Genomic DNA, 27,664 nt, shown 5'->3' with positions numbered 1-27,664 from the left:
TTAACCGGCTGCCAGAAATGACACCATTCAAGTGAGCGTATTCGCGAGCACAGCATTATAAAAACTGCCCGCCGCCTTACGCGCTGCGCATCGCGTTGACTGCGCCGTTCATATCCGCAGATCCACGCTGAAAGCGGCGACTCCGTGGACCAGCTGACGTACGAGATCCTCAACAAGGACGTCCCGTTCACGGTTAACGCGCGCACGGGCGACGTGTGCACGTCGCAGGTGCTGGACCGCGAGCGCCGCGACTCGTACGAGTTCGCCGTGGCAGCGTCTGACGGCAAGTTCGACGTGAAGGCGCCCGTCAGCATCGAAGTGGTGGACGAAAACGACAACCCGCCGCGGTTCGAGAAGGAGCGCTACACGGTCAGCATTCCGCACGACTCCCAGGCCGGTCGCTCGGTGATCCAGCTGCACGCCATCGACCTGGACGTGGCCAACAACGGCGAGATCACCTACTGGATCAAGAACACGCACGGAATCTTCGAGATCGACGCTAAGACGGGCCTGGTGCGCATGGCGGCCGGCCTGCCGCTCAACGCCATGCGAAACCTGAGCTACGAGATGGAGGTGTTCGCGCAGGACCACGGCGCCGCGTCAAACATCGGCAAGACTTTGCTGCTGGTCCGCGTGTCGAGCACCCACAACAGCCCGCCCGTGTTCGAGCGGTTCGCCTACAGCGTGAGCGTGGACGAGAACGCGGCCAACGTGCCGCTGGTGCAGGTGCACGCCTCGGACCCGGACCCAGGCAGTGCGGGCAAAGTGCTGTACCGCATCGCGCGGGCCACGCGCCGCGAGACGTTCCGAATAGACTCGCAGACTGGCAAGATAACGCTGGTGGCGCCGCTCGACTACGAGCAGGTCAAGCACCTCGAAGTGTTTGTCGAAGCACGCGACGACGCCGCCGAACCCCAGTTCGCCACAACCATCGTGCAGGTAGGTGGGCTGCCGGGCGACGCCGTTTCTTGAATGCGAGAAACTAAACGTTCATCGAGAAACTAAACCTGCCAGTGATGAGTTATCTCAGTGGAAAGGTAGATCTACCGCAATGTAAAACACGACAAAAAAAAGCCACCTTCTGAAAAACGAGTTTATCCCCTTATGAAACCTTTCAGAACCAGGGCCCGAATTCACAGAGCTTTTCGTTCGTAAGCGCTCGTTGCCATCGGCCGACCACCTTCGCTAATAGTATGCCCAGCACTCAAGATTACTCGAAATTTTCTCTTGCGAACAATTCTAGCGTAAGAGATTTTCTTGGCAACACGCTACCAGATTCAATAGGATACCTGACTCATACGCCGAGACTTACTCACGACTGTTCCAACACTTCTTGTGCAGCCAAATTTACATCATTACCACAAAGAGAAAATATGAATGAAAGGATATAAATCAATACTAACACGCCGAACGAGAAAATAGAGAGTTCTGGTTTATATACGGTGCTTGGTCCTTCTTTCAGGTTACCGTGAACGACGTGAACGACAATGCCCCAGAGTTCCTGTCTATGCCTCGACTACTGAGGATTCCGGAAACCACGTCGCAGAACGAGCTCGTCTACCGCGTACAGGCAATCGATCTCGACTCGTCCGCCGGTGGCAACAACGACATCAAGTTCGAGCTGCATCCTCCCAGCCAACGCTTCTCCATTCATCCCAAGACGGGGCAGGTGTTCGCCACTCAGCCACTTCAGCCCGGAACCGAGCTGCTGCGAATCGTCGCTACCGACAGTTCCATTTATCCTCTCATGAGGTAAGTGGTGGAGACAAGTGATTTATTGTTTCCGATGCCGGGGGTAGTGGTGGGGGGTGGACCGAAACACGGACTGCATACCTCTAATACGAGAACAGTTTGGCATGCATACAAATTCACACAATAGCGATCGTTCGCAATCTAAGGAGAATAAGACAGCGTGGCTTTAATCGTTTGTTATTTAAGCTGCGCATTTATTTATTTCCACTTTCGCGAAGTCATTTGTGGCAGGTGAAAATGAAGAAAAAAAATGTTATGGCCATTGCATCCGTTGGAAATTATTGGCGAGGCGAACAGGTGGTTTTGAACTTGGATGACATGACTTGATCGTCCGTCACTGGATGCCTTTCGCGAACCTGATTGCATCTCAAATTCTTTTTCATTGTTTGAAATAAATTTTAAGTACTTCACAATCGTGTTTAACATAATATAAGAGTGTAGAAGATATATATAATGCGAAAGAAACGAGTGTTAAAGCGAAATTGATAACACGTGCTACATCCAACAGTGCTAAGCTGAGAAATTCTTATAGTGCCACTATACTTTCCGTCCAAATTTGGAAACTCTCCCTAGACCACGTCGTACGTGGCAAACAGTCATAATAAACAAATAATAACAAAGTGTATGGAACGGAACACTCGAACTTAGGAACAACTTAATATGATTGAGATAGTTGGCCACGATATCTCAACATTTCACGCATCGCTTTTGTCATAAGCGAGGTTATTTTGCACTTAGCGTTGCCACCTTGCGATAATTTCGATAGGATGCTCTCATTTTCCCGTACAAAGACTTCGGGATACAAGTTAGATTTTTTTCGCCACAAGCTTTCAACAGTTATATTTGCTGAAATTATTTGCAGTTTCACGATTAGCTATGTTCACATCAACTTCATTCTCTGTCAATGTTGCTCGTTCTCTTTTTTATGGCGATAGCAATTATATGGACACTCAAAAGCAGATTTCTGCCGTCGGCGTCACCGTCGTCGTCGCCGTCGCCGTCGCCGTGAGGTTCCGTATGACGTCAATGGAGATGAAATCGTCGCCGCGCGCCGAACGCTGTATGTGCGAGTGAAAGGGCGCGAGGGGCGCGCGCTTTCACGGGGAGTGAACGCACGGCAGAGAACAAACGCGCGTTCTGTGCTGTGCTCCCTTAAAGGCTGCAGAAGTAGGCGTTTCTTTCCTCCTTTACAATCACCATATATGTAGAGCAAACGCGCCTCCTTCTGATGCACGAAAGACCGTGGGGGGAGGGGGAGGGAAGGGAGGCGACGTTTAGCTGCGGCACCAAGTGCCTATTTATATCAGAGGCTCCGGCAACAGTCACCAACGCCGCACGCATTTTGAGCGAACGCGGGCAAAACGCCGACGGCGTCGACAACAGTTCTGCGTGTTGCCGGTGCTGCTGCATGTCCAAGTTTATACAGCTGATAAAGCTAATATCATTACTCCGTATAGCTCTCTACAAATTTGCTATCGCAATTGATGCTTCGCCTTTCAGGTGAAAGTGCGACAACTTTTTTTTTTCTTTTTTTTAATGACGCGTTTGTGGCCAGCTATGTATTTCGCCTATTTATTACTCAAACTTGCCGGTGCGCTTTCAGGTGGGCCATTGTGTTGAAGCATCCGCAGCGGTGAAATGAAAAGAAACGCCTCATTGGCAGGATACCTCAGCGCTGTTTTCACCCCGTCTTTCGAAGCTGTTGGAAACTCAAAATACCGGCACAATGTTTGCTTATGGTTTTGAAGAGTGCGCTCTGTTACCGACCCTGTGTGTACTAACTAGACAAATTACTTGGGCTTTTATAAAATGTTTTGTTCCTTTTCCCGCTGTCCGTAGTCTTGACAGCGAGATCCCATTTTAACGGGACGCAAACATACGCGCATAGTTTTGTCCGCGCAGAAGTTGTCCATCGTATGAGTAAATTCGGTTTCTACCGACGCAGCAGCATTTGTGACATGATGCGCCACCACATTTCGGGTAATCCATATTCAAAAGGTGCGACAGTACATAAACATACATCATATATTACAAACACGCGTGCAGAGTGATCGCAAGTACATTGCCGAGCGTAGCGCATTTGCACGTGAGAAAACGAAAGAGCCGAGTCCTGTTCTCTCTAATAAACAATTTAATGGCAATTTTGCAGCGCCGTGGAGATGCGGGTGGAGGTGTACAAGGACTCGGTGGACGAACCGACACCAGCCTTCTCGGCAGTCCAGTACACGGTGGACTCGGCGTCCATCATTGAGGCCGGCTCGACCGTTCTCGAAGCACGCGCCACGGTGCCCAACGGAAGCCCCGTCTGGTACAACATCACCGGAGACGACGGCTCCCACGTGCGACGATTCTCAATCAACCACGACACCGTGAGTGGCGGCCGCGCCCTTGTTTCTTTTTTTTTTTTTTTTTTTTGTCTCAATGGCTCTCGCGCGAATGAGGTCGCAGCCCACACCCGGCCGTATACCACCAGGTCTGTTACTCAACGCTATAGCTCAGTTTACGGCCGTAACGCTACGACTCCGTCGTGGTTTGATTACTAGAGAATACATTCAAAATGACACGCCCCGCTCCGTGGCAGCGTATGCATCTATACTCTACCCTCCGAGAACGCCTGACGGAAGCACCTGCCATAGCTGGAGCACGCCCCTTAATCAGCAACTCGCGCGTGAATACGTGTGGATGTCTGATTGAACAAGAGTGTCCCTTTCCATATTGATAAGGCCAGCTGCATGCAACGTAAATATTATTTCAGCAGTCCGGCAAGAAAGTTGCGCTAAGATAAGGAGCACGCATAGCTGTTGCCCTAGTACGATGCGCTAGACTGCTAAGCAGACAACGAACGCCTCGAGAATTCGACAGTTTTCTGATGAAGAAAGTTGCATCGTTTCCGGCTTGGCGTTGTCATTGCAACGATGTTCCTTCACGTCCATAAGCGCGCTCGGAAGCTGGCTTTCCGGGCATTTTCTTTTTATTTTTAACGTAGGTTCGTACCTAACAAACTTTTATCCCGTTTCTTTTTTTCTCGTGCAGGGACGAATTGTTACGACAACGCGACTCGATGCAGAGAAGCAATCTGTCTACCACTTCATGGTGGTGGCCCTCAACAGGAACGATCCACAGCACCAAGCTGAAGCAGGCGTATGTTTCTCACATTTCAACCAACATCAGTGGCCATTGTGGACATAGGTCAGTAACAAACTTGCACCTATTTGTTTTCCTTCTAGGTTGTTGTTCGCTTGACCGACAAAAACGTTAGGTGTCCCAAGTTCCCGTTCACGGAGTACTTCGCCTCCATTCAAGAAAACTCCCCTCCTGACACCATCGTGCTTCCTAACCTCATCGCTGAAGACGTTGAAAAGTTTGGCAAGGTAGGTCTGGAACAATTTACGCAATCCTTCTAGTTTATCTATCCAGCTGGAGCCTGCTTTATTGCGATACAAAAATCTTCGAAATTGATTTTTATATGTAGGGCCGCTTTTTATTGCTTGTTGATTTTACTTCTCTTCCTTAGATATCGTATCAAATCACGGAAGACAATTCCGATGACAACTTCATGCTGGACACAAAGCAAAACCTTATTTCTCTGCGAGTGAAGAAACCCCTGGACAGAGATAGCATGCCGACTATTCTTCAAGGTGTCTACACGCTAACGGTAAGTCGAAAAGTGCGCATCTTCATTGGGGGAAAGTGTTGAATAGTTGTTCACTGACAAAACTTGCGTGCTTTTGTACCTTAAGATGAACAGAGAAATGGTTGTAGCCGTAATGTGCACTGATTGAAAAACAGGTCACGGCCAGCAACTACAAGTGCTCAGGAAGCAGCCGAGTCAAGGTCTTCGTGGAAGACGTCAATGACAACAGCCCAGTGTTCGAACAAAACGACTACGTCGTTGAGCTGGAAGAGGTGAGAATAGATCAAATGCCATCAGCGGTAATGGTTAGCGACTACATTGGTAACCTGGGAGCTAAGCCGTGATCGTTCTGCTCGTCTTCAGAATACACCGCCAGGTCAGACTGTCACTCACCTCAGTGCCGCTGATCGTGATGGCTTGGATCTCGGAAAGATTCGGTACTATATCATAGAAGGTACGTTGCAGGCATCCCAATTTAACAGATGAGTCCTTTCATGTCAGTGTTCGAGCGGCTGTTATTTTTTTTTCCGGCAGGAAACGAAGGGGAAGATTTCAGCATGGACGAAACGACCGGCATCATATCGGTCAGGATTATTCCGGACCGTGAAAAGACGCCAGATTTCATGCTAAAGGTTCTAGCCGTCGATTCTGCTAACAACACGGTATGTCGGCGCTCGTCATATAAGAAGTGACACGTGCAAAGTCATACTTGACTGCGAGTGCTGATGTAGCTCAAATGACACACTTTTTTTTTTTTTGTTTAGGGCCGTGCAAGTGTTCACATTGTCATCAAGGACACTAACGATTGGACTCCCACGTTCCTTAACGACACCTTCTACCTGAATGTCACCGAAGGTGAGACGATTGTTAAATTCTAGGAATATGTATAGTCTGGTCGTCTGCTCACATTCGTTTGAGCCCGCAGTTGTAATAAATAGCATAAAATATGAAATATCATAGTGAAGTGTGTTCGGCAAATAAAAATAATTTATTTATGCAAGAATATAGATTACGTCCGCAGGTCAAGCGCTTCTTGTGTAGAATGGCGTACACTAAAATGCCATTCACAAAGCATGTATTGAAGAGGGCAAAAGTTAGAGCGTGATAGAGAACATTTCTGAGTGGCAGGTTGTTAGCTCAGCCGTAACGTATCCACATCGGCATGTCACAGGTCCAAAAGTTCGGACTCGTAAATTGACAATATACGCTGACAAGTTCCGGGTTGGAACCCAGGACTGTTACCGCAGTTCGTCCTGCGCCATATTGGCTCCTTCCTTGGGCGTAATATCACTGCTGGGTATAGTGTGGGAACTCGTGCCCACTCAGCCGGCGCTGGTTGGGCACCAAGGTTCCATAACGTATACACCAATCACGCTTGCATATATCCCGAACACGAATAACCAAGTTTCCAAGCAGTCGGAGCTGCTGTATACGCGTATAATTGTCATGTATAGAACCGCATGGAGGGCTGAGCGGTGGGCCTTAACGTATCTGCACGAGTATACTGCCTGAAAGCGAGACAGAATGAAGCTGCGTCAACAGTTTCAGATGCTCTTATTTTGGTGCATAATTGAAATGCGGATTAACTATGCGACTCTTCCAGGACCCCCGAGCATTGGTGCCTACGTTCAGCTGCCCGTCGCCGACTACGACGACGGAATCAACAGACAAGTAGAGCTGTACATCGTCGATGGCAACAACGAGAACCAGTTCCGGCTTGGCGTAAACGAAAACGGGGTACGCTCGAAGGCAGTTGCCATGTCTCTGCCATGCATTCCTGCTCCTTTAAGGCTCGCTGTTCCCGTTGTTGCGTCATTTTGTATCACTAGGAGGCCTTTCTTTCAGGCGTCGCACTCTTCGCTTCTTGCGCGCATGTGTCAGCGTCAATGCACAATAAGGGTAACTAATTCGCGTCATGTCGCTTTGCATAACCTTCTATTAAACATGACTCAAGAAAAGAAAGAGGAAATACTACGAAATCAACTACACTTGTTCTTAATTACTATCGGAAGAATGACTTTTTCAGTTGGCCGCTGCTTCAGATACGTACACTTTGTAGGTTCGGGATATTCGTTCTGAAACCCTGTCACAACATGCTTTGGTGCTCCACTTAGCCTTATCACCTGTTGCTCGCGGCAGGCTTTTCGTGAAAATATTAACTCGGACGTCAGGGCATTGCAAGGCTGGGGAGGGATATCTCAGAAGTGATGCTAGTCCCTAGGTTTCATGAATATCTGTCTGGCTCCACTTTCGCGGCCACGAAATCTGCGCTAAAGTAATTAAAAGTTGATAAAGCAAGCTTAGGTAATTGCTTAGTTATTGTTTATTATCGCACATTTACAGGCGTCTAGCAATGAGCAGCCGGCGAAAGCGCGTTATCATGTTCAACGCACTGTCTTTCAAATGTTTGACTCCTCCTACTTTCCAACCACGTAATACGAGTGGTTAATTTCAGCACAAACATACATGAAGTAGTCCCCGAATTAATTGTAAGCGCGACACGAGGTCGTCATTAAACCTGTTTCATGAAGCTAGAATAGCAAAAATATTCCACGTCGAAATTACCCGAGCTGAATGTTGCTGCTTCAGCCGGCGGTACATTGCAACTCTGCTTCACCACGCAGGCCGTGCTCAGAGTGGTATCCGAGCTTGACCGAGACAAGTACAAGGTTCCGGAATCTGCTTTGCACCTGGTCATTGTGGCCGCCAGGGACATGGGAACTCCCTCCAGGACCGGCTCTACCACAGTAAGTAGATGACACGAATTGTATGCGCGAAAACGCTTCGGTCTATGTCACGTCTTGAAAGGCGCTCTGTTGTACGCGTCCGGTGACTGGTTCGTCGTAAAGAGAAACATTTAAGTGACATAGTTTTGTGGTTGCGTTTTACGAAGTTACGCTTTGAAAAGTCTGCATTCCTTTGTTCGATCAAGACGGTCCTTGATAGCCATAAACGCTCAAGGTGATGCTCTCCAGCGGTATTGGAACTTGGCCACGCTACAATATTAATAAAGTAATCGCGTAGTTCAAGCTCTCGTTCCATCTTCTTTAAAAAAAAAAGAGTTTTTGTGGGCGTAACCTAACAGGGTGGTGAAGATAGACTAAGTGTACAATAAATTAATTTAAGGTAAATAGTATGTGACCATTCATTTACGCAAGCTACTGCGCATTTAAATACGTACCACATATGAGACATGGACAGGACGAGCGCAGACTACTAATTGATATTAACGAGCGCTTTGCGTCAGAATATAGTGCGATACGCTTGCGCAGATAGAAGATGATCAAAACACATAGTCGCATATACACATCCAAATATCACTCATTGATCCAGATAGGTTCACTTCGTGCTATGCAGCAATGTTGAGATATTGCTCATGCAAGCTATCCCAATTTGAGCGATAGGTTTCTGTGAATTGCAGTGTGTCTTCCTTCTTACTTTTTCGTAAAATATTAGCCTCAGAAAAACGCGGCTCACACTCGGAGGCTCGCGCGCACACCAATGTGCGGCCTGCGATGTCTGGCTTAAAGACATTCAAACAATGACTTTCATTCAGTAGTAATTTTTGGAAGCAAGGATGCTTCGCCGTGATCTAACAATGTGCCTATTCCTGTACCCCAGGTTGCAGTTTTCATCCAGGACGTCAACGACAGCCCTCCGCAGTTTGAGAAAGAGGCCTACTACGAGTTCGTTTCCGAGAGTGCGTCCGTGGGCACGGTCATCGATACCGTCAAAGCCACGGATCCTGACTCAGCGATGAACACTAACATGACCTACTCATTTGCTCGGGGCACCAGCAAACGAGGTAAGTACGGCCAGGCTGCGCTTTCTGCCACTAAGAGTAATTGAAAGCGCGTGCTCTTCAAGCTTTTGAAATAGCCCTTGGGTTCGAACAAGTGCATGGATAAGCGATAAATGAACGTCCCCATATGTAATTTCTTGTATCATCAACTGTACTATATGCAAGTCTTCAACTACTCACTGTGGTTCGTATAAAGACAAAATATTCTGAATCCGCACTGGTGTGTTCCACCAGGTCACGCCTGCGGGCAGAGATATGCGTGCCGCCTGATATTCAACCGGCAGTACCCAGATCTACCAAAGATGCTCTGCTATTGGCATTAATTATTCAAAGCTCGAATGAATTGTTAGCAAGAATTTCTGCCATAGCTGCTCGCTGGCGGTTGAGTCCCGTAGAATATTGGCGCAGTTAACCATTGTACACTTCTGTACTTTGTCCACGAGTGCGTCAGTACGCTTTAGAGCACGCAACCAGATCGCTATGCAAAACAGTCCCGGTCGAGGTTGCCAGGGCAACAGCCGGGGAACGATTGTAATTTGAGACCAGCAGGTAGTCTGAGTCGTACGGGATGTGAAATCGCACCGATCTCCTCAAAAATAATAACAATAATAACAATCAGAATAAACCATAACAAAAAATTGTTTCAGCGTTCGCATTACTTTTCGAATTAATTCCTGCGTGAACGGATGTGCCGGAGCTATCGTGTGAACTGCTTTCCGCGCTAGTCGAGCTGATAAGGTGGTCATTTGCATAAGTGCGTAGTAAAAACATAATGAGACGCTGCGCGGTGAAACGATTGAGAACAGCGCGATTCACATGGTAATAAAAGCGTCCAGTTTCTTTTGCGTCTGCGGTGTAGCATAAAGCTATCTATCTGTTTGCTCCCTGAGTTCGGGTAACAACACATCTTGAAATAGATGCTGTTATAATCCCGCAGCAGCCTGCGATGGCTTTCGAAGCGAGGTAAAAGAAAGAGAATGGAAAAAGAATAAAAAAGATGTTAAAAATTAAAAAAAAAAACACGGCCTGACACGACTACGGCTTTCCACCGGCGCCGCAACGCGGGCGGTTTATCCGTCGTTCGATCGAAGCAGTGCAAGAAGCGATAACATCGCGGTTTCGATTTTCCCTCGCTATGTTCGCCCTGTTGACTGTAAATCCGAACAAAGCAGCTTGGTAAACTTTTTTTTCTCTCTCTCTCTCTCTTCTTTCTTCAGCTTTCGCGCATGGTCGCACGGTCTCAAAATTGTTTTATTTACCCTTATCGCTTTCTTTCGCGGTTTGTTCACTTGCGAGTTTCTTTCGGGCGATAGGCCCCGCGGAGTTTGCTGAATCTCGGAAAGTTCGAACGAAATATAATGACAGAGGGAACGCCGCAGCGCAGTCGGGCGAGTCGAGAAAACATAACGCTGCAGGACAACCTTGGTGATGAGAAGTCGTCATTTTCAAGAAGCCGGTTTCTGCGGCTGCACACCTCTGTTATTTTTGGCTCTCTCTGGTACAGTAGCTGCCGCCATAGCGATTTCGTTCGGGTCATCGAACATGGGCGACGTATAATGCGCAGAATACAAGGTGCTAAGTATGGCAGGTTCTTTTTTTTTTCTCCTTTTTTTTTTTCTTTTTTGCTGTTGTTGACCAAGAGTTGAGCGATCGATCACGTCTTCTCAAAGTGTTTCTCGTTTCTTAGCAGGCGGTCACGGCATGAGAGCGAACGCTTGTCCACACGTTTTCTCGCAACAAATATTATAATCGCGCATGTGTGTGGTCGTGCTGATAAGGTGAGACGCCGTTTCCACCAAATGGTATAGTGAGTAGCACACAAGGGGCATGAGAAAATCGGGCTGCTTTCATGAAGTGAAAACTTGATCTGGGTCCTCCAACGTCGCCGCCTAAATTCAAGTCTAGTGCGGTACATTTACCGCTCCCTAGAAAGTCTTTTCGGCTTGAAGCGTGTTTTGTTTTTGTTTTTTCCCAGTCAAAAATAATTCACGCGACTCTCATAGCCTCGAAGCGAACGCTGGCATAAGGGGAACAGACGGAATTCCTTATCGCCAGATCCGAGTGAATTAGTTTTATAAGTAAGCGTGGCGGCATCTGCGTGAGTGTTTTCACTACTTTTTTTTATTCTTACATTTTATTATTTTATTGTTTTTAATAGGTATGGTGCCCATCAGTCTTAAACTTTATATGCGGAGAAGGGTTCAAACGGAGTGTAAACGTAAATTTCAGATCTTTTTGATCAAAGCAAGTTACCTCAAAAATGAATATGCGAAACAATTTTGAAAGGTTTAAGACTTAAGCACGTGAGTGTGCGTCATAAAAGGCTTACACGTGTAAAGAGCCTGGTAAAACAAAAAGACGCTGAGCGATCATTTGGCGCAATAGAAAAGTTATTAAGTTGATTCCATTGAGTGTCTCGTTGTGTTTGGCGAAATTATTTGTTCGTTGCTTCGTTTGTTTGTGCTTCACAAGAATCTTTAGTATATAACGTCAGTAAAAATACTGAGAGGGCAAAAATGTCGTTTCGGATATCTTCAGGAATGTCAGAGTTTGACATTGTCACAAAAGGTACAAGGATGCCTCGAAATTACACGTCCAAAGAAGCAAGTTCGATGCCTCCAGTGTTATCCTGCTAAGCGTTATTAGCTGGCTAGCGAGCTTTGACCACGGACGCCGTATTTTTCTCCGATCACCTAGAGTGCCTAAAAACCATTCATTTTATGATTTCATCTCAAAATTTGAAATATGACGCGATTCCAAACGGTGTCGTGAATGCCTGCAGACTGAAAGCCTGCTTCCCGCTCACCTATAGTAACTTGTCTCTACTGTTCACCCCCAGTGCCTTTCATGATCGACCCCGTCCTGGGAACGGTGAACATCACCCGAGCACTCGACATTTCGGAGAGCCAGGAGTACTCACTGACTGTGGAAGCAAATGACGGCCTCTGGAAAGCGGCGGTATGAATTGTTTTCTCATTTTTCGCTTCTAGAAGAATAATCCATCGAATAGATATTCTTGTTACTTTTCTACGGAACTGGCTGCCACTACATATATTTATTAGCGGAACGTTTCCATAAGTTTTCGGTAAGCAGAATCGGGAGCATTAATGTAGCTACGTTTACAATGGTAAGAAATGGAAATGTAGTTCATCCTTTGACTGATACTGAGTCACATGCAAATTTCGCAGCATTATTGTTCCGCTCTGGCACCGGTAACTAGCCTATGCAAAAAAAAAAAAAAGTGAAAGGTGTGCAGGTTTTTTTTTTTTTTCAGTAACACTCGCTACAAAATCAGCAGCTATAAAAGAGCGACGGTTGTCGCGTTCGCGCTCGCTATCCAGCGTGTCACCGAAGTCGACGGCGCGTGTAGTGAATGCATTCCATTACCCCGAGCTCGAAGTCTGAGCGGAAACTGTAGTTCCAGTTTAGAATTCGATAATGCTTGCCAGTGTAGCTAAGGCGCCTAGAGCAGCTATCGCCAGGCCATGGGAAGCTCACCTGCCGCTGTTATGCATCCATGTGTGAGCACTGCAACCATAACGTCACCCCAGCGTCGGTCCATCTTCAATACCGCGTCCATCCTAGTACGTAGGCAGTTGTAAGCAAGACGTTTCTTTTTTCTTCTTTCCTGGCAGTTTCTTTCACGTGATGCGAAAGGTAGGGACCAGACTCTCACGAAATGAAATCGGATGCCGTGCGGGAACGCCGGTCGACATTTAGAGCAGTTCAAGTAATCAGTACGTCTGCTTTGATCATTCATCAGGCTCCCATGAAGATTTACGTCAGCGAAGCCGAGGAGCGTGATCCGAGGTTCGATCAGCTCCACTACAAGTTCAAGGTTCTCGAGAACATCCCCGGTGCCATTGTGGGCCAAGTGGAACTCCAGACGAGGACCATCCGCGCCAACAGCCAGATGCGCTACAGCATTATCAACACTGAAGTGCGACCCTTCTTTAACATCACAAAGGTAAGCGGCATTGTTGTCATTGTCATGTTATTTTTTTCTCCTTAGAACTTAACCACATGTATCACAGCGGCATACAGAAAGATTACGCTAACGGTAACCCTGTCTGGGCGACGCTCCGCTGCAGGATGGAGAGATATTCACAAAGATCGGCTTGGATCGTGAGAAGAGGAGCAAGTACACGTTTACGGTCATGCTGGAAGAGAAGCGACCGACAACCAAAGTGGTGAGTGCAGCTGACTTTGCAAACTATCGAGTATATTGTCGTCATAACGCGGGACACCCCTTATACGCGTTCTTCACCTCCTCTGTAATGTGACAAATAAAGATGTTTTCACTGTATTAGTTGGTTTATGTAACGGTGCTGTCACCCGAGTTCCTTTAGACATGCTGTGCTTCAACCTGCAAGTCCTTGTGAATAATAATTTAACTTGGTTGCGGCACAAAACGTCATGTGGGCACGTCAGGAGATTCTTGTTGTAACATGTTCCTTCTCTCGCTTTCAGAGCGTCAGCGAAGTGTCCGTAGAGGTCGTCGATGTCAACGACGAGGTACCGACGTTCATGCAGTCATACCAGGGAACCATCAGGGAAAACTCACAACCAGGAACTTTAGTCACAGTGGTAAGGAAACTTTATCATGAGAAGTTGGGGCGGAATTAACCAAGTTTCAAGCCGTTCGTAAGCATTGCTTGTCACTGGCCGATCACCTTCACTAATGGTCGCTACCACGCGCTTTCGCGTACGAACTGCTTTTTTTTTTTTTAATTAGGTCCCTGTTTATGTTTTCTCAGTGTTAAACCACTGTGCGACGATGTAGGACAAACTAAAGAGCAGCTCCTTTAGGGACTGCACACGACAAAAAGAGCCGCAGTTATTATCGTCACTGCCTGGTAAAACTGAGATGCTTTCGTTTCTTTTTTTTTTCGTTATTCTTGTCTACAGAACCCGACTATCATGGCCGTCGACAACGACAGTGGTAACAACTCCGTGGTCCACTACTCTCTTGGCGGCCAGGGCAGCGACCTGTTCACTATCCTTGACTCTGGAGTGGTGATTTTCAGCGGCGGAAATCCGGTCACCGTCCTTGACCGTGAGCTCGCCGACCGCTACGAGCTTCTGGTGAGTATAACCTTACAGTCGCTCTCGTTTGGATACACTGTGTATCCGGACGAGTATAGGCGCCTGAAAGTCTGCTGCCGCTAGCAGAAAAGGAGTGGTGGAGGAGGAGGAGTAACCAGTGCTTTCACTGAGGACTGAGCACGTTAGACGAAGCCGCAAGATAGGCGCGAGTATACTTCCGAGCTATACAAGAGGCTTTGGGATCGCCAGAACACGGCACCGATATTAATACTGCAGGTTCCGGCGCTTCAATTAGAAAGCAACAGAGAGAGATGACGTGAAGAGAGCTTGAGATTAGCGTGTCTTGTTGGAGAAATTTCGCGAGCCACCAAAACAAGACGTGCCCAATTGATGAAAGGCTCGTGCAGCGCTTCTCAACTTTTCTTAAGCTCCGAGTAGCGGCTGCAGGCTGAGAAAGTGAAGCTGTCAGTGAAATAGCCCCAGCGCACTTGAAAGTTGTATGTAGTATTGATCGAAAGTCTATTTTCCACCTTTCACATAATATAACCCCGCAGTGTACAGCTTAAATTTGCTTTATACACTACAGCCGTGAGTATAGTAAGGCCGCGTCGACTGATTTGTGCTCACGCTTGCAGCAATAGCTTATTCGACTTTGACCAACAGCACCGAGTGCGCTTAAACGTTGCAATGTACACGAACCGATATAATCGAACGTGTTCCTAAGCGCGATAAGTCCACAGCTACAACGCACTGCACATTACCTTGCTTACTAGCACCCCACGGCAGCCATGCTTGCGGAGATTCCTTTCTCGTACAACAACGCAATGAGTGAAATTAGGGCAATATATAGAACATTTAAAGGTTATTTAAAAGTAATAAAACACAAATGAATGTATTTCAGCGATCAAGTTATTATAAGCACTAATTTCAAACTGCGCCATTAAAGAACAGTTTGTCTAGTTAGTGCGTATTCCAGGATTCAGACGTAATTAACTAGCGCTAAAGAGTCGTAGGAATATAGAACGAGAAGCACACGGGACACGACAGCTCTAGCGTCGTGTCTTGTGTTACTCTTGTTCTAGCCCTACGCCTTTTTAGCGCTATTTAAAGATGCGAATCCTTCAAACTGCGATCGACCACAACCTAGCCAGAGAGGAGGCACGCGTCGAGCTTGCATAGCACGGTCATGTTTCATGTGCGCGGAATTTTTTTTTTCTGGAAAGACCGGCAACAAAGGCTTCTTTGCTTCCATAATGTTGAAATAAACCTTCCAGACGGCGTTTCGTACGATAAAAAAAAGAAATCGCGGTAGAACTGCGAATATCGAACTCGAAGTTACCATCCCGTTCGCGTAAAAATAGACAGAATCATCTGCGACGTGTTGTAACAGTGTTCGTGGCGCCACCGTGTATAGGTGGGGGTGCGGACTAGTGGAAACGAGCGCGAACATGGGGAGGGGCGCAGCGGAAATGTCAAAAAGGCGTCTCTACTTTCTTTTTTTTTTGCGTCTAAGATTTTTAGACTTGTACGCTGGCTGCTGCTGCTGCAAGTTAGGCAAAACCGTAACCGGGCGTCCGAAGTAGTACCTGCTTTAAGGGCTCTCCCAGACAAAACCTTCTTTTGACGAACGCGATGCAGTGCCTATGCTTGAGCGTGCAGTAGCGCCGCTACTCGAAGAAAGCAGTGCTTTACGTATACAGCGTCGGCGTTCTGCGAAAATTTTCAGGAGTTCTTGAGGCGGCACAGACTTTCTTTCAGGGAAGAACATGTTGCTAGGGCACTCATTTGTTTGGCCCAAGAACTTTCTCATTCGCTGTTCTTTTACACTTTTCCACGAGTACCAGAGCATTCTTCTGAAGATAACTTGGGAGCTTCTAAACTTATCGAGGCGTCGGGGGCTCAAAAATGCACGCTGTTCGCAGTGATTCAGTTAAGGGAACCAAACCGTCACTGTAGTTCATGACTTTTGAATATTTGTGAGACCTCAAACAGTTCTATCCCCCCCCCCCCCCTCACCCCAAATCATATCCTTGGTCGTGTTATTTGCGTACAAGTACGCTAAGAGGCAGACCTTTATGCGTTAATAAGACGGTCATATAAGTTTCCCAGCCCCTTTTCTCGTGCCCAACCCTGACGCAGACATAAAAAAGAAAAGCTTACTCCAGATCTTTTGTTTTCTTTTTTACACATGCACATGCTAAGCGCCTCCCTATAAGTGTGTCTTTCAATGCATAATTACTCTGTCGGCGTTACTTTCTTTCCTTTTTTGAGTGTTTCGGTACGCGTAGCGTCTGCTGATCTCGCGACGGTGGCGTGGTGCAGGTGACCGCCCGAGACCTTGGCAATCTTTCCTCAACCACGTACCTGACCATCAAGGTGGAAGACGAGAACGACAACGCGCCCACGTTCCAGCATGGGCCTCTGCGCGTACTGCTTCCAGAGACGGCGCGGCCGGGTGCCCGCGTCGCTCAGGTGTCGGCCATCGACGCTGATGAGAAGGGACCCAACTCCAAGGTCGAGTACTCCATCGTGTCTGGCGCCCGGGGCAACGTGCGCATCGACCGTCAGACCGGTGAGTCTTTGAGCCCGACATTTGAGGGTTTGAAACATTGCGCCTTGTCCGAGTTCACTGTGCCGTTGAGCGTGACCCGCAGGACAGAGCTGCCTGCCGCACACATCGCGCCATAAAGCCCGGTTTATAAGAGAAACGTGTTATTGAGAATAAAAAAAGAACAAAAAAAGATGCCTAAGAGTAAAATTGTTCGACGTCGTAAAGGCGGTGCAGAGTGATTAATGATTGTATTGTTGTTGCATTCTTAAAAATGGTCGTTGATTCCTTGGCTGGTATTACTTTTCCTTTCTTCTTTTTCTTCCGCAAACGAAACATTTAGACAAATAGAAGGGTGGGCCAAGAATTGACACATGAAAAAAAAAAAGAAAGAAACGTTCAGAACAGAACCTGACGACAGACGAGGGCACAGGACCGGCGCTGGTTTATTTCGGTTAACCCAGCTTCCATTCATGTTTACAAGTTTGGCAGCCTGAATATTTGCTAACCCCACGCATGTGGTATTGAAACAAGAATTCCCGCATTGTGCAGGATTTAACTATTGCCGTCATCACGCGTTTTCAGCGCGCTTTGATTTCAGTACCTATCGTTTCATCGGGGCTCCTTCATAAATTAGTGCATATCCGTGAACACGTTCTGATGAGAGGTTCAACCTCTTGTACTTTCAGTTGAGGTGAACTTGTACCCTAAGCGCCTAGAAGGTGAACAAAGGCGGTCATTGTACCGGCACCTACCAATGTTCGTCGGCGGAGAGTTTCGTATATCGAACGGAATTGTGTAAAAATTGTGCTTTCAGTCAGACCTAAAGCATGCCTTCACCTGATTGTTATTACAGAGGCTCGATGAAACGCCTCAGTACAGACCTCGATGTGAAGTACCAGTGTGTCAAGAGAGCAAATGTGTCAAAAAAATCTATTACGTGCGCTCACTCGCAGGCGAGATCTTCGTAGTAGGTGCTCTGAAGCCCGAGACCGTGTACCTGCTGAATGTATCCGCATCAGACGGCCGTGGCCTGGCCAACCTGATAGTGGTGAACATCACTGTGCTGGACGTCAACGACCACAAGCCTACTTTCGTGAAACCCGAATACAGCTTCAGCATCACAGAAGGCAACTACAAGGAACAGCGCGCAAGGCTTGGTGTGCTCCGGGCAGTCGACGAGGACCGTGGGAAGAACGGCGCCGTCGACTACGCCATCGTTGCCAGGAAAGACCAGAGTACGTGTCATCTCCACATTTCCGTTGTAACGTTAGCAGCGTATCATTTGGTAAAATGTAAGGCCACCGGTGGCCGGGAATGGAATTTATTTTGGTGCAGGCTTACTATTTGAAGTTAACAACAGAACTATAGCACCGCACAGTCCACGTTTTAAGACGTGATGCGGTAATCACCATCCGTGTGACGTATGACAACATTTACGCCAGCAACACTGTGACGCTAGTCACTATTGCGACTCGGGGTCCGGGGACGAGAGACGGAGTCTTGAAGCAGGCGAAGAGGAGACGAAAGCTTTATACAGTATGTACAAATATGTACAGATATAGCAGGAATAGCAGGTAATAGCTGCCATTAGCTGGGGATAGCTGGTCAAAGCAGTAAGAGCTGGTAAGAGCGCACCAGACCGACGGGGCGGCCGGTGGCGACTCTCTCGCTTAACAATGGGCCGGTTCTTCTTTAAATCCCCTTGGCGGCGGCTCCTCGTCGACAGGAGGAAGACGGGATGGTTGCTGACGTCACTCGCGTCGCATTGTGTCGTCGCGTCCCCCTGGCGACTCGTCGACAGGACCCCGAGGGACGGGTGGCAATGATGGCCGGGGCTGCTTGCACGTCGGCAGGACACAGACGGGGCAGTTGCCGAGGTCCCCCCGCGCCGTATTGTGTCGCCGCCTCCCGTTGGCGACTAGTGGGCAGGACCCAGAGGGACGGGTGGCGATGATGGCAGGTGCTATGGCACAACAGCACCCCCGCCGCCAGACAATGCATCCAGAGGTCGAGCTGTCCGACGCAGCTCGGAAGAATGGATGCGCCGGTTGGGCGACGTCTAGGATGGTCTGGAGGTATCGGCTCTGCCGCTTTTCCCGCCGGTGGTCTTTTCTGCTGCTCGGTCCTGATAATGTCCACTGGAACGACCAAGAATCAACAACGCCAAACCACTCCGGCCAAAGCAAGCACCCTCCGAATGCTCTCCAAACCGCCAGACCAAAATCATCGAACAAAGCATTTTTCGAGATCTGGCTACGCTAAACAAAACAAAACAAAATAAAACAACAACAACAAAAAATCCCGAACAACACGAGACACGTATCTGAGAGAAAAATTCGAGATACGGACCTCCTTTTTTTTTTTTTTTTTAGTTGTCAATGCGCGAGTCTTAATCAAATCAGAATTGCGTCGCAAGCGATTCTCAACTGTAATGCGGGCGGGTTGCCAAAGATCAAGGTTGCCGAAGATGACTTAATTTTGCCCCCGAAAGCCGTGGCGCAAAGGCTAAGCGTAGCTAATCCATGCGCTTGGGCGCCACTTCACAAAAGTGCTTAATGAAATCCGACAACTGTCACCGCATAAAGAAATAGCCCTCCACTTATTGCTGTCAAAATGCGCTCGGCAAAACGAGCACCACATTTATAAAGCACAGAAGCGGTCCTAACAAAAAAACAAACAAATACTAAAACTCACACTACTGAGACGAAAGCAAAGGTGAATCAAAATTATACACTGACACAACTAACGCGTACAATACAAAAACAAGTCAATCTAAATTAAGCATTTAGGCTTTGTCTAGCCTAGGTTAAACGTAAAAACAACAAACAAATGAAAACACTGACGCTTTCTCTACTTGAGCGTTCAGCAATCAGGTCTCAGTAAAATGATTAACCAACTAAGAAATGTCGGTGTCTCGCGAATAAAAGGGACCAGAGCATGAAAGATGCGCTCTTCTCTGCACATCCAACCTTTCATAGGCTCAACACGCGACTGAACTTTAACGCAACGAAACAAACAAAACAAAATTATTACTAAAAAGACATAATAAAATCGGCTTTCAAGGTGGTATGCTCTTAATCGCTAGGTGTGCGCAAACACGTCGTTTCAGACGCGCTCGAGAGGGTCTCCCATCCTCAGGTCTACGCGTAGTCCAGTCGCGACACAAGAAGAAACAAGAGCTGCAAGCACCGGCGACTTTCGACCCGCGGCCAACAAATACTGGGAGAGCGGCGCATTCACGGACCCGCGTGCGCGCTGTCCCTTTGACCGCTGGGCAGTCGCCTTTCTTTCCCCCAGAAAGGGAGAGGCCATTGCAGCAGACTATCGAGCATACCCGACGCTTCGCTACGTTGTTCTGCTTACAATGCCTTGACACCACTAAGAACTGGCGGCATTTGCGACGTCTGAGTTCATGTGCAAACCTTTCTCTTGCGACGCGCCTCACGCCTATTCTAGATTTCAGCAGCCGCCTAAGCTTCGGGTTCACCCTACTCCGCTTTTTCCTAACGGCTTGGCTGTTGGAGCGCTTCACCTGGCCCGTATCGCCGCCCGAGTCCGACTTTCTCGGCTTGCGCCTTCGTCGTTTGCCCTCGGCGCGGCTCACAAAGCTCGCGGTCTCGGCACTCGTACTCGCAGGTGCCCTGCCTTCTCGTCGCAACGACATAGCTCCGGGCGGCAAAACCAAGCTAGCCTCGTGGTCGTCGCTAGATGTCTGTACTTCTAACAGAACACAACTGCATCCGACGCCATCTGAGCTAGCCGGCTTGCCCTGCGGTCTCTCCTTGACTAGCCTGAGTGTATCGCTGTCATCAAAAGGGCGCAGAATTTCTTTCTGACCTTCGTCGTCGGCCACAATTTCCAAAGCGGCTTCTTTAGACGGCGGCACAACAATGTGTTCCCGCTGGTCGATAAGCGTGTGCAACAATGGCACCATAGCATTTCCCTGGCGTACTGAGCTAGTAGCCTTCTCAATACGCGGTCTCTCCTCGACAGGCTCGGCATTGTGGCTATCAAATTGGTCCTGGCAGTCGGCCTGACTTACAGCATCAAAATGACTCAACAAAGCCTTCTTAGCTTCATCGTAGTCCCGCTTCTCCTCATCAAGCAGGCTTTCCAAAACGCACGCGAGACTACAAGGGAGCAGCAGGATCAACCGCTCGGACCAGAGGTCCGGGTTGACACCTTCTCCTTCGCACACTTTTTCAAAATCAGCAAGAAATTTAATCATATTCTCGCCCGCCCTGAAGGTGTGGAGATGATATCGTGCTGTGCGCCATATCCATGTTTGATTCTGTCGGCGGCTCTCTCGCCTTGCCTTTTCCTCGGGACTTACGTGCTCTTTCGCTTCCAGCTCGCGCCTCTCACGTCTCTCGCGTTCTTTTGCCTCGAGCTTTCGCTCCACAATCATTTCCCAAGCCTCTTCGGCTTCCTCGGTCGTCACGTCCTCTGCTCGCATCACGTCGAGAATCGCTTTCCTTGCTTTTTCGGAGCCGGCGGAAATGCCCAACTCCTCGCAAATTTGAATGAGGTCCTGAACTTGGAATTCCTCCATCGCGATCTCGTTCCTCGTGTTGCTTGCCCACAAAATTTACCCTACTTCAAACTAAATCCACTATTTAAAGAAGGCAAATTAATAAATCATAGTCTACCAAAACAAAACACTCTACTAACATCTGCCTGTGCTAGAGAGGTCTGGCGACATGAAAAGCAAACATCGGGCACTCACCCAGCCAAAGTGGTTGACGCCGGTCGATCTGGTAGCTGCCATCGAACGGTGTAGCAGGCGTCTTCGGTCCTCGTATCTCGCAGCTTGCCATCCGCTGTTCAGATACTGGTTCGCCAATCCCACCGCTGCCACCACTATTGCGACTCGGGGTCCGGGGACGAGAGACGGAGTCTTGAAGCAGGCGAAGAGGAGACGAAAGCTTTATACAGTATGTACAAATATGTACAGATATAGCAGGAATAGCAGGTAATAGCTGCCATTAGCTGGGGATAGCTGGTCAAAGCAGTAAGAGCTGGTAAGAGCGCACCAGACCGACGGGGCGGCCGGTGGCGACTCTCTCGCTTAACAATGGGCCGGTTCTTCTTTAAATCCCCTTGGCGGCGGCTCCTCGTCGACAGGAGGAAGACGGGATGGTTGCTGACGTCACTCGCGTCGCATTGTGTCGTCGCGTCCCCCTGGCGACTCGTCGACAGGACCCCGAGGGACGGGTGGCGATGATGGCCGGGGCTGCTTGCACGTCGGCAGGACACAGACGGGGCAGTTGCCGAGGTCCCCCCGCGCCGTATTGTGTCGCCGCCTCCCGTTGGCGACTAGTCGGCAGGACCCAGAGGGACGGGTGGCGATGATGGCAGGTGCTATGGCACAACATCACGTGCCGACCTAGCACTGGCGGCGATTTCTGCTGCATAAATTAAGTTTCAGCTTATTAGATGTCAGATATGTTTCCCTCTATCCAAGCAGTTCGTTTGTACATTTGTATTTGTTGAAGACAAAGTCTTCTTAGCTTCTTAGTCTTCTTCACACGGGCGTGGCACATCTGGGATCTGGCTATTTTGTATTCCCTTAACAAAAAGGGTAGTTTGGAGTGCATTGGAGTGCATTACAAACCTGAAAGAGGTGTCAAAATGTTTGCCTCAACGAGAAAAGAAGTGAGAATTAGTCGCAGAGTAAGTGAAATTAACGGCACCGGCCTGATTAGCGCCAATATAGTCGAAAATTAACATTGTACTATATCCCTGTAAAGGGTGCAGCGCCGTATATAGGCGTATATTGAGGCAAAGCCGCCGTACGACACACTATTGGGAAATGGAAGTGTTTACCTGATCGAAGCAGGGCTCGCGTGAAGCAATGGTGTCTGGAAGGCAGATTCGGCGGTGCCCACAAAAAGCGAGAAAAGGGACCTTTGGATTTTCCGTACGCAACCGGCTTTCGGAACCCAAAGAGACCTTTAAGCACTCAAAGTGCCGCGTCGTGCTTGCGTTCTTTTGTGTACCTTTCAGCCTTCTTCCGTACGCCCGTCGGTTTTCGTCCCCTAACTATGGGTACGTATAAAACTCCGTAATTAGTCGCAGAATAGGTAAAATTAACGGTACGAGCGTAATGAGCATCACTATAGTCTAAAACTAACCACATTACACCATAGACTCTACTACTACCAGGATCGGCCCACCTGTCCTTTTGGTAAATAAAAGAAAGGGTCAACCAAGTGTCAACGCTAATGAAGGCAAGGTCGACGTAATTGCGCGTGAAATACGATACGAATAAGCTACGAAATTAGTGAATAATGAGCACAAAAAGAGGCAGAATGTAGAGATATAATCAAAATTTAATCATAGAACCATTTGAACCACCATGTGCGTCGACCGTCTTCTTTAGCGTTGTCACTTGGTTAAGTCTTTCTTTCCTGCGGCAACCTGTACGCATGAGTTGAAGTATAACTCTGACGTGCTGCACCTAACAAATGTGACAGCACGCGAAAATGTTGCAAAACATTGTAATTGCAGCATGTCGTGCAATTACAACGCCATGAAAGTTTCATTCAGTAAGTTTACACAATTCTTAACACGTGTGTTTCCTCGTTCTCTCTTTCTTCTTTTTCGCAGACCTTCCGTTCCATGTAGATGTGCATACAGGAGAACTGTTTGCCACTGGTATACTAGACAGGGAAACCAAGTTCAAGTATTACTTCCATGTTCTTGTGAGTAAAATTGACTTATCTGCTTTCTTCTGTTTGTCTATTTCCGTGTTTTACTTTAATTAGGGTAAAGCCAGCAAGAGTCAAATACATTTTTTGTCCTTCCTGGATTTAGGCTTTGGACAACGGAGACCCTCCGCAAAACTCGACAGTGAACATTACTGTCACCGTTGAAGACGCCAACGACGAGAAACCAAGGTTCTTCACTGATCCGTACTTGGCTCAAATTCCGGAGAACCTCGACCCTGGTCAAAAGGTACGATTAACTGCGTTATTATTGCGATAGCAATTATATATGGACACTTCAACCGGATTTCTGCCGTCGGCGTCGCCGTCGCCGTGAGGTTCCGTATAGATTCCAAGGGTGATAAAATCGTCGCCGCGCACCGTATGCGCCAGCGAAAGCGCGCGGGGGACGCGCGCTATCACGGAGGGCGAAACCCCCCCGCGCGCTATCACGGAGAGCGAACGCTCGGCGGAAAGCAAACGTGACCGTCGCGCAAAAGACCGTGGGGGTATGGGAGGCAGGGAGGGAGGCGGGGCGGCGCTGTGCTCAGGCACCAAAGGCGTATCTTGCCACTCAATCTCCGACGTGAAAGCAACAAAGCAGGAAGAGGGGGGGGGGGAGGGGGGGGGCAGCTTCTCCTTTGCGCTTTGCCCGGGGATGCCGGTCGTCCGCACCCTCTCTTATCTCCACACGGTTCTGACCTTTCTATGCGGTGAGCATTCGCCGCTCAGTTTCTGTTGAAGCGATAAACCGCCAGAACCTGCGCTTGCTGCCAGCGTTTTGACAGTCGTTGGCTGAGGTCATTCAGTGTGATCTATGCATGTTTGCTTGTGCGCGCTGACACCACGATTGTTAATTCAGTTAGTAAGCCAATGTGTCCAAGTTTATGCAGCCGATAAAACTACTATCCCTACCCCGAATAGCTCTCTACTAATTTGCTATCGCAATCGATGCTTCGCCTTTCGGGCGAAACTGCGACAGTTTTATTCGTTGAAATGCAGATATCAAGGCATCGTGTTTAGTCTCCATAAATCATGCATCAATTGTTTCTTTTGTTCTTTTTGCATTTTAGGTGACGCAGATCCGCGCATTCGATCCTGACACCGGGGAAAATGGTCTCGTCTTCTACAAGCTTGGAGGTGGACATGATAACAAATTCTACATTGACAGCAAAGGTCTGTATATTTATGTTTTGTTTCATGGCTAGAAAAACCATAAACAGAGCATTACCTAAGCGTGAGTAGAGACATGTAGACAAGTAAGAATAGACTGTAATTAAAGCTACCCCTGAGACCTACTGCTCATCTGTTTCTAATCAACTTGCATCAACTTGCATTACAACGCACGGTACAGCACTGTGAGATGTGTTAAGACGTTTTATCAATCTATACGTTCGGTTAGCAGTTACTTCCGTCATATCATGTAGTTTATATTATAATTTGCTAATAAGGGAGAACTGGAACTACACACTTAATATTATGGCAAAAAACGCTTCGATAGAGAAGGGGTGCCAAGGGAGATAATTACAGGCGTTTGTGAGCGTCAGATAAACTGAACTGAAGTTAATAAGGGGCCTTCACAGTGGCGTTCCTTCTTCAGCAGAGCCCCTTTCTTTGTCGTATTTTCCTTCGCATGTGTATGAGTGGTATAGAATAATAACACCCTCACGGTTGCGACAGCGCAAGCGACAGTTCCAGATTATGCATAAAACTGTGAAAGGAACCCCTTGAGCGAATACTTAAGCCCTTAAACCAGAAACGTTTCATAATAGTAATACAAAGTAACAATAACTGATGCTGCCCCCCGGATTGAAACAAGCTAACTAGCTGTCAGGGCAGAAAGGAAACGTATACGCATTGGTCAAAATGAAGCAAGCGCTCAGAGACTCTTGCTAACGTTCTCGTTTTGAGCACTCCTCTTCCTATTTTTTTTCCCCTTAACAGACGGCACCGTGTGGACTTTGAGCAAGCTGGACTTCGAGAAGCAGGAGTTCTATAACATGACCGTAGTGGCGTACGACCAGGGCAAGCCCAGCATGAGCGCCACGGCCAAGCTCTGGGTCACTGTGACCGATCGCAACGACGTAGTGCCAGAGTTCCCCAAATCTGTCTACACTCTCGAGGTGGCCGAAAACACACGTGTCGGCGACGTTGTCTACACCCTGGACGCTGGACCCGGCAACTTCCTCTACACGCTGGACAGTAAGTTCACCGCTGATTAGCTCGTTTTTGCATTCTTAATTTTCCTTCAGTGAAGGCCGATTAATACGAGTTATAACTCGTATTAATCGCATTTAGCAGCTGTAGAACACGGGTAACTACGCAGTTGAAATAACCATGGCTTTTGAGATCCACTTGGGTATGGAGCCAGAGATTTGTGTGTTTATAGTAGAGTCCCTGTTGCGAGGTTCGGCGCAACGCTTGTCAGAGCAGAGTCGCTCCGACTCAGCTCGATATCGGCGCTTCCCTTCTTCTCTAGAATAAAAGCGGTTAGTGATTCTCCGGCGCCTAGGCTCTCATCTCGTTTACACTATGATGTAAGACACGTCAATCACAAACTACTTTTTACACAATGGGTGTTTCTTTAATCCGGCATCAGCTTCATAGCTCCCGTGCAGACGGTAGCGGCGAGTGCGCTCTATCACTTCAACGATATCACCGGTGTTCCTGCTTGAGTTGTTGTTACGTGGGCGTCCTGAAGGCTAGTTGAATCACCTCGTTCCCGCCTTCACTTTTTTGAGGCAAGATTCAGGCACATCATTTGGCGTTTGAGTTTGACTGAATTAAGTGGGTTGGTTTTGTATGACTTGCGGCTAATAATGAAAAAAATAAAACAGCATGGATCAGATATACTGGCTTCAACCTTCTCTTCTTCTTTCTCTTGCTGATAAGCTAAGCTCGATGCAATCTAGGTATTGTGAATTTGCAGTGAGTTAATGTGAATACGCGCAAGAAAAGTGTGCGACGTCCCCGCATGTAGGCGGAAGCGGGGAGTCGCCGTGTCGCCGTGCCCGAACGCGGCCAAGTCATTAGGAAGAACTGCGAGAAAAATCACATCAGTACAGCTATTATCTGATTGTTGAATGGACACTGTATGCCTTGAAATTTCGCTGAAAATGCTCACACTGCGCGTCTCAAGAATGTAATTCACATGCATTTTTTATTAAAACCATATTTAAACTCTCTAATTATTTTTTCACAATAGAGAGGATTGCTTTTTCAGGAACCGAAAAGGCATTTCGCTCGAAGGCGCGCGCTGCCAGTGTTAAATGCGCTTTGTAAGGTGTTTGCCAACTTGTCTGAACTGTGTTGCATCTGCTTCCGACATTTCAGATCCCAACGAGGTAGATACGTTCTCGGTGGAGCCTAGCACGGGTGAAATTCGACTGGCCAAGGCACTGGACAGCATCCATCAGAGCCACTACCGACTCGTTGTGTCGGCCACCGACGACGGAGACCCGCCAAAATCTGACCACGCCGAGGTGAGTGCGTGTATAACCCCGGCAGCAGCTGGCACGCTCTGCGTCCAGCTAAGCTTGCAGTAATTGGACGATTAGGCAGTTCGGATGTGGATTAGGCTTGATATTTCTCACACTTTGAGGCGCCTTTGTAAAGTTCTAGTTTTGAGAAACGAAAAGCGCGTACTCGCCCCCTCGTCTAAGTGTCTCGTATCACACTGTTGCGCTAAATGAAGCTCAATTTCACGTAATCATGCTAACGAATCTTGTATTTCGGTCTCGTTGTTCTAGGACGAGCTTAGTTGTGCCGTGTTTGTGAAAAGACTTCTTGCTTGTAGTGAAAGCAGGAAGAACACATATGGATCGAAATCGATCGGTGCTTTGAAACTACAGCTCCGCAACTTTACTTTCAACCGTTACATGCCCTTGGAAGGTTGCAAATTTATAATTTCTATAATCATATCCTTCGTCTTTCAGGTCAACATCATCATCGGTAGCGGACAAGGAGTGCGATTGTTCCCACTTCGAATGTATGAGGTGCTTGTGTTCGAAAATCAGCTGGCGCCTCAGGTTATTCTTGACCTGAACGCAACGGAAGAAATCGCTCACAGGCCCGTTCAGTATGCGATAGTTGGCAACAATTACAACGGTAAGCATTTGTCGTATTACACTGAGGCGCCTGAATTCACGAATTTTTTTGTTCGCAATCTCTTA

The 27,664-nt window shown here is 48.0% G+C and overlaps 1 protein-coding gene across 2 annotated transcripts in view; it reads left to right on the top strand.

The window, feature by feature from the left end:
* The window catches only part of LOC119436986 (protocadherin Fat 4), a 306,741-nt gene that overhangs the window by 267,512 nt on the left and 11,565 nt on the right, over nt 1-27,664 (top strand). For both annotated transcript variants that reach the window (XM_037704038.2, XM_049660146.1), the window contains 26 exons: nt 121-939; nt 1,463-1,752; nt 3,902-4,121; nt 4,786-4,893; nt 4,980-5,123; nt 5,267-5,407; nt 5,542-5,658; nt 5,750-5,840; nt 5,921-6,048; nt 6,151-6,241; nt 6,990-7,123; nt 8,011-8,133; nt 9,008-9,191; nt 12,028-12,146; nt 12,952-13,155; nt 13,280-13,378; nt 13,659-13,775; nt 14,097-14,273; nt 16,557-16,806; nt 17,739-18,020; nt 23,395-23,489; nt 23,602-23,742; nt 24,566-24,668; nt 25,437-25,694; nt 26,826-26,974; nt 27,428-27,599. In XM_037704038.2, the coding sequence (XP_037559966.1) occupies nt 121-939; nt 1,463-1,752; nt 3,902-4,121; nt 4,786-4,893; nt 4,980-5,123; nt 5,267-5,407; nt 5,542-5,658; nt 5,750-5,840; nt 5,921-6,048; nt 6,151-6,241; nt 6,990-7,123; nt 8,011-8,133; nt 9,008-9,191; nt 12,028-12,146; nt 12,952-13,155; nt 13,280-13,378; nt 13,659-13,775; nt 14,097-14,273; nt 16,557-16,806; nt 17,739-18,020; nt 23,395-23,489; nt 23,602-23,742; nt 24,566-24,668; nt 25,437-25,694; nt 26,826-26,974; nt 27,428-27,599 (4,756 nt within the window). The remainder of the gene's footprint in view (nt 1-120; nt 940-1,462; nt 1,753-3,901; nt 4,122-4,785; nt 4,894-4,979; nt 5,124-5,266; nt 5,408-5,541; nt 5,659-5,749; nt 5,841-5,920; nt 6,049-6,150; nt 6,242-6,989; nt 7,124-8,010; nt 8,134-9,007; nt 9,192-12,027; nt 12,147-12,951; nt 13,156-13,279; nt 13,379-13,658; nt 13,776-14,096; nt 14,274-16,556; nt 16,807-17,738; nt 18,021-23,394; nt 23,490-23,601; nt 23,743-24,565; nt 24,669-25,436; nt 25,695-26,825; nt 26,975-27,427; nt 27,600-27,664) is intronic.

Source organism: Dermacentor silvarum, chromosome 1 (assembly GCF_013339745.2).
Source record: "Dermacentor silvarum isolate Dsil-2018 chromosome 1, BIME_Dsil_1.4, whole genome shotgun sequence".
NCBI lineage: Eukaryota > Metazoa > Arthropoda > Arachnida > Ixodida > Ixodidae > Dermacentor > Dermacentor silvarum.
This window is presented reverse-complemented; position numbering and strand designations above follow the sequence as displayed.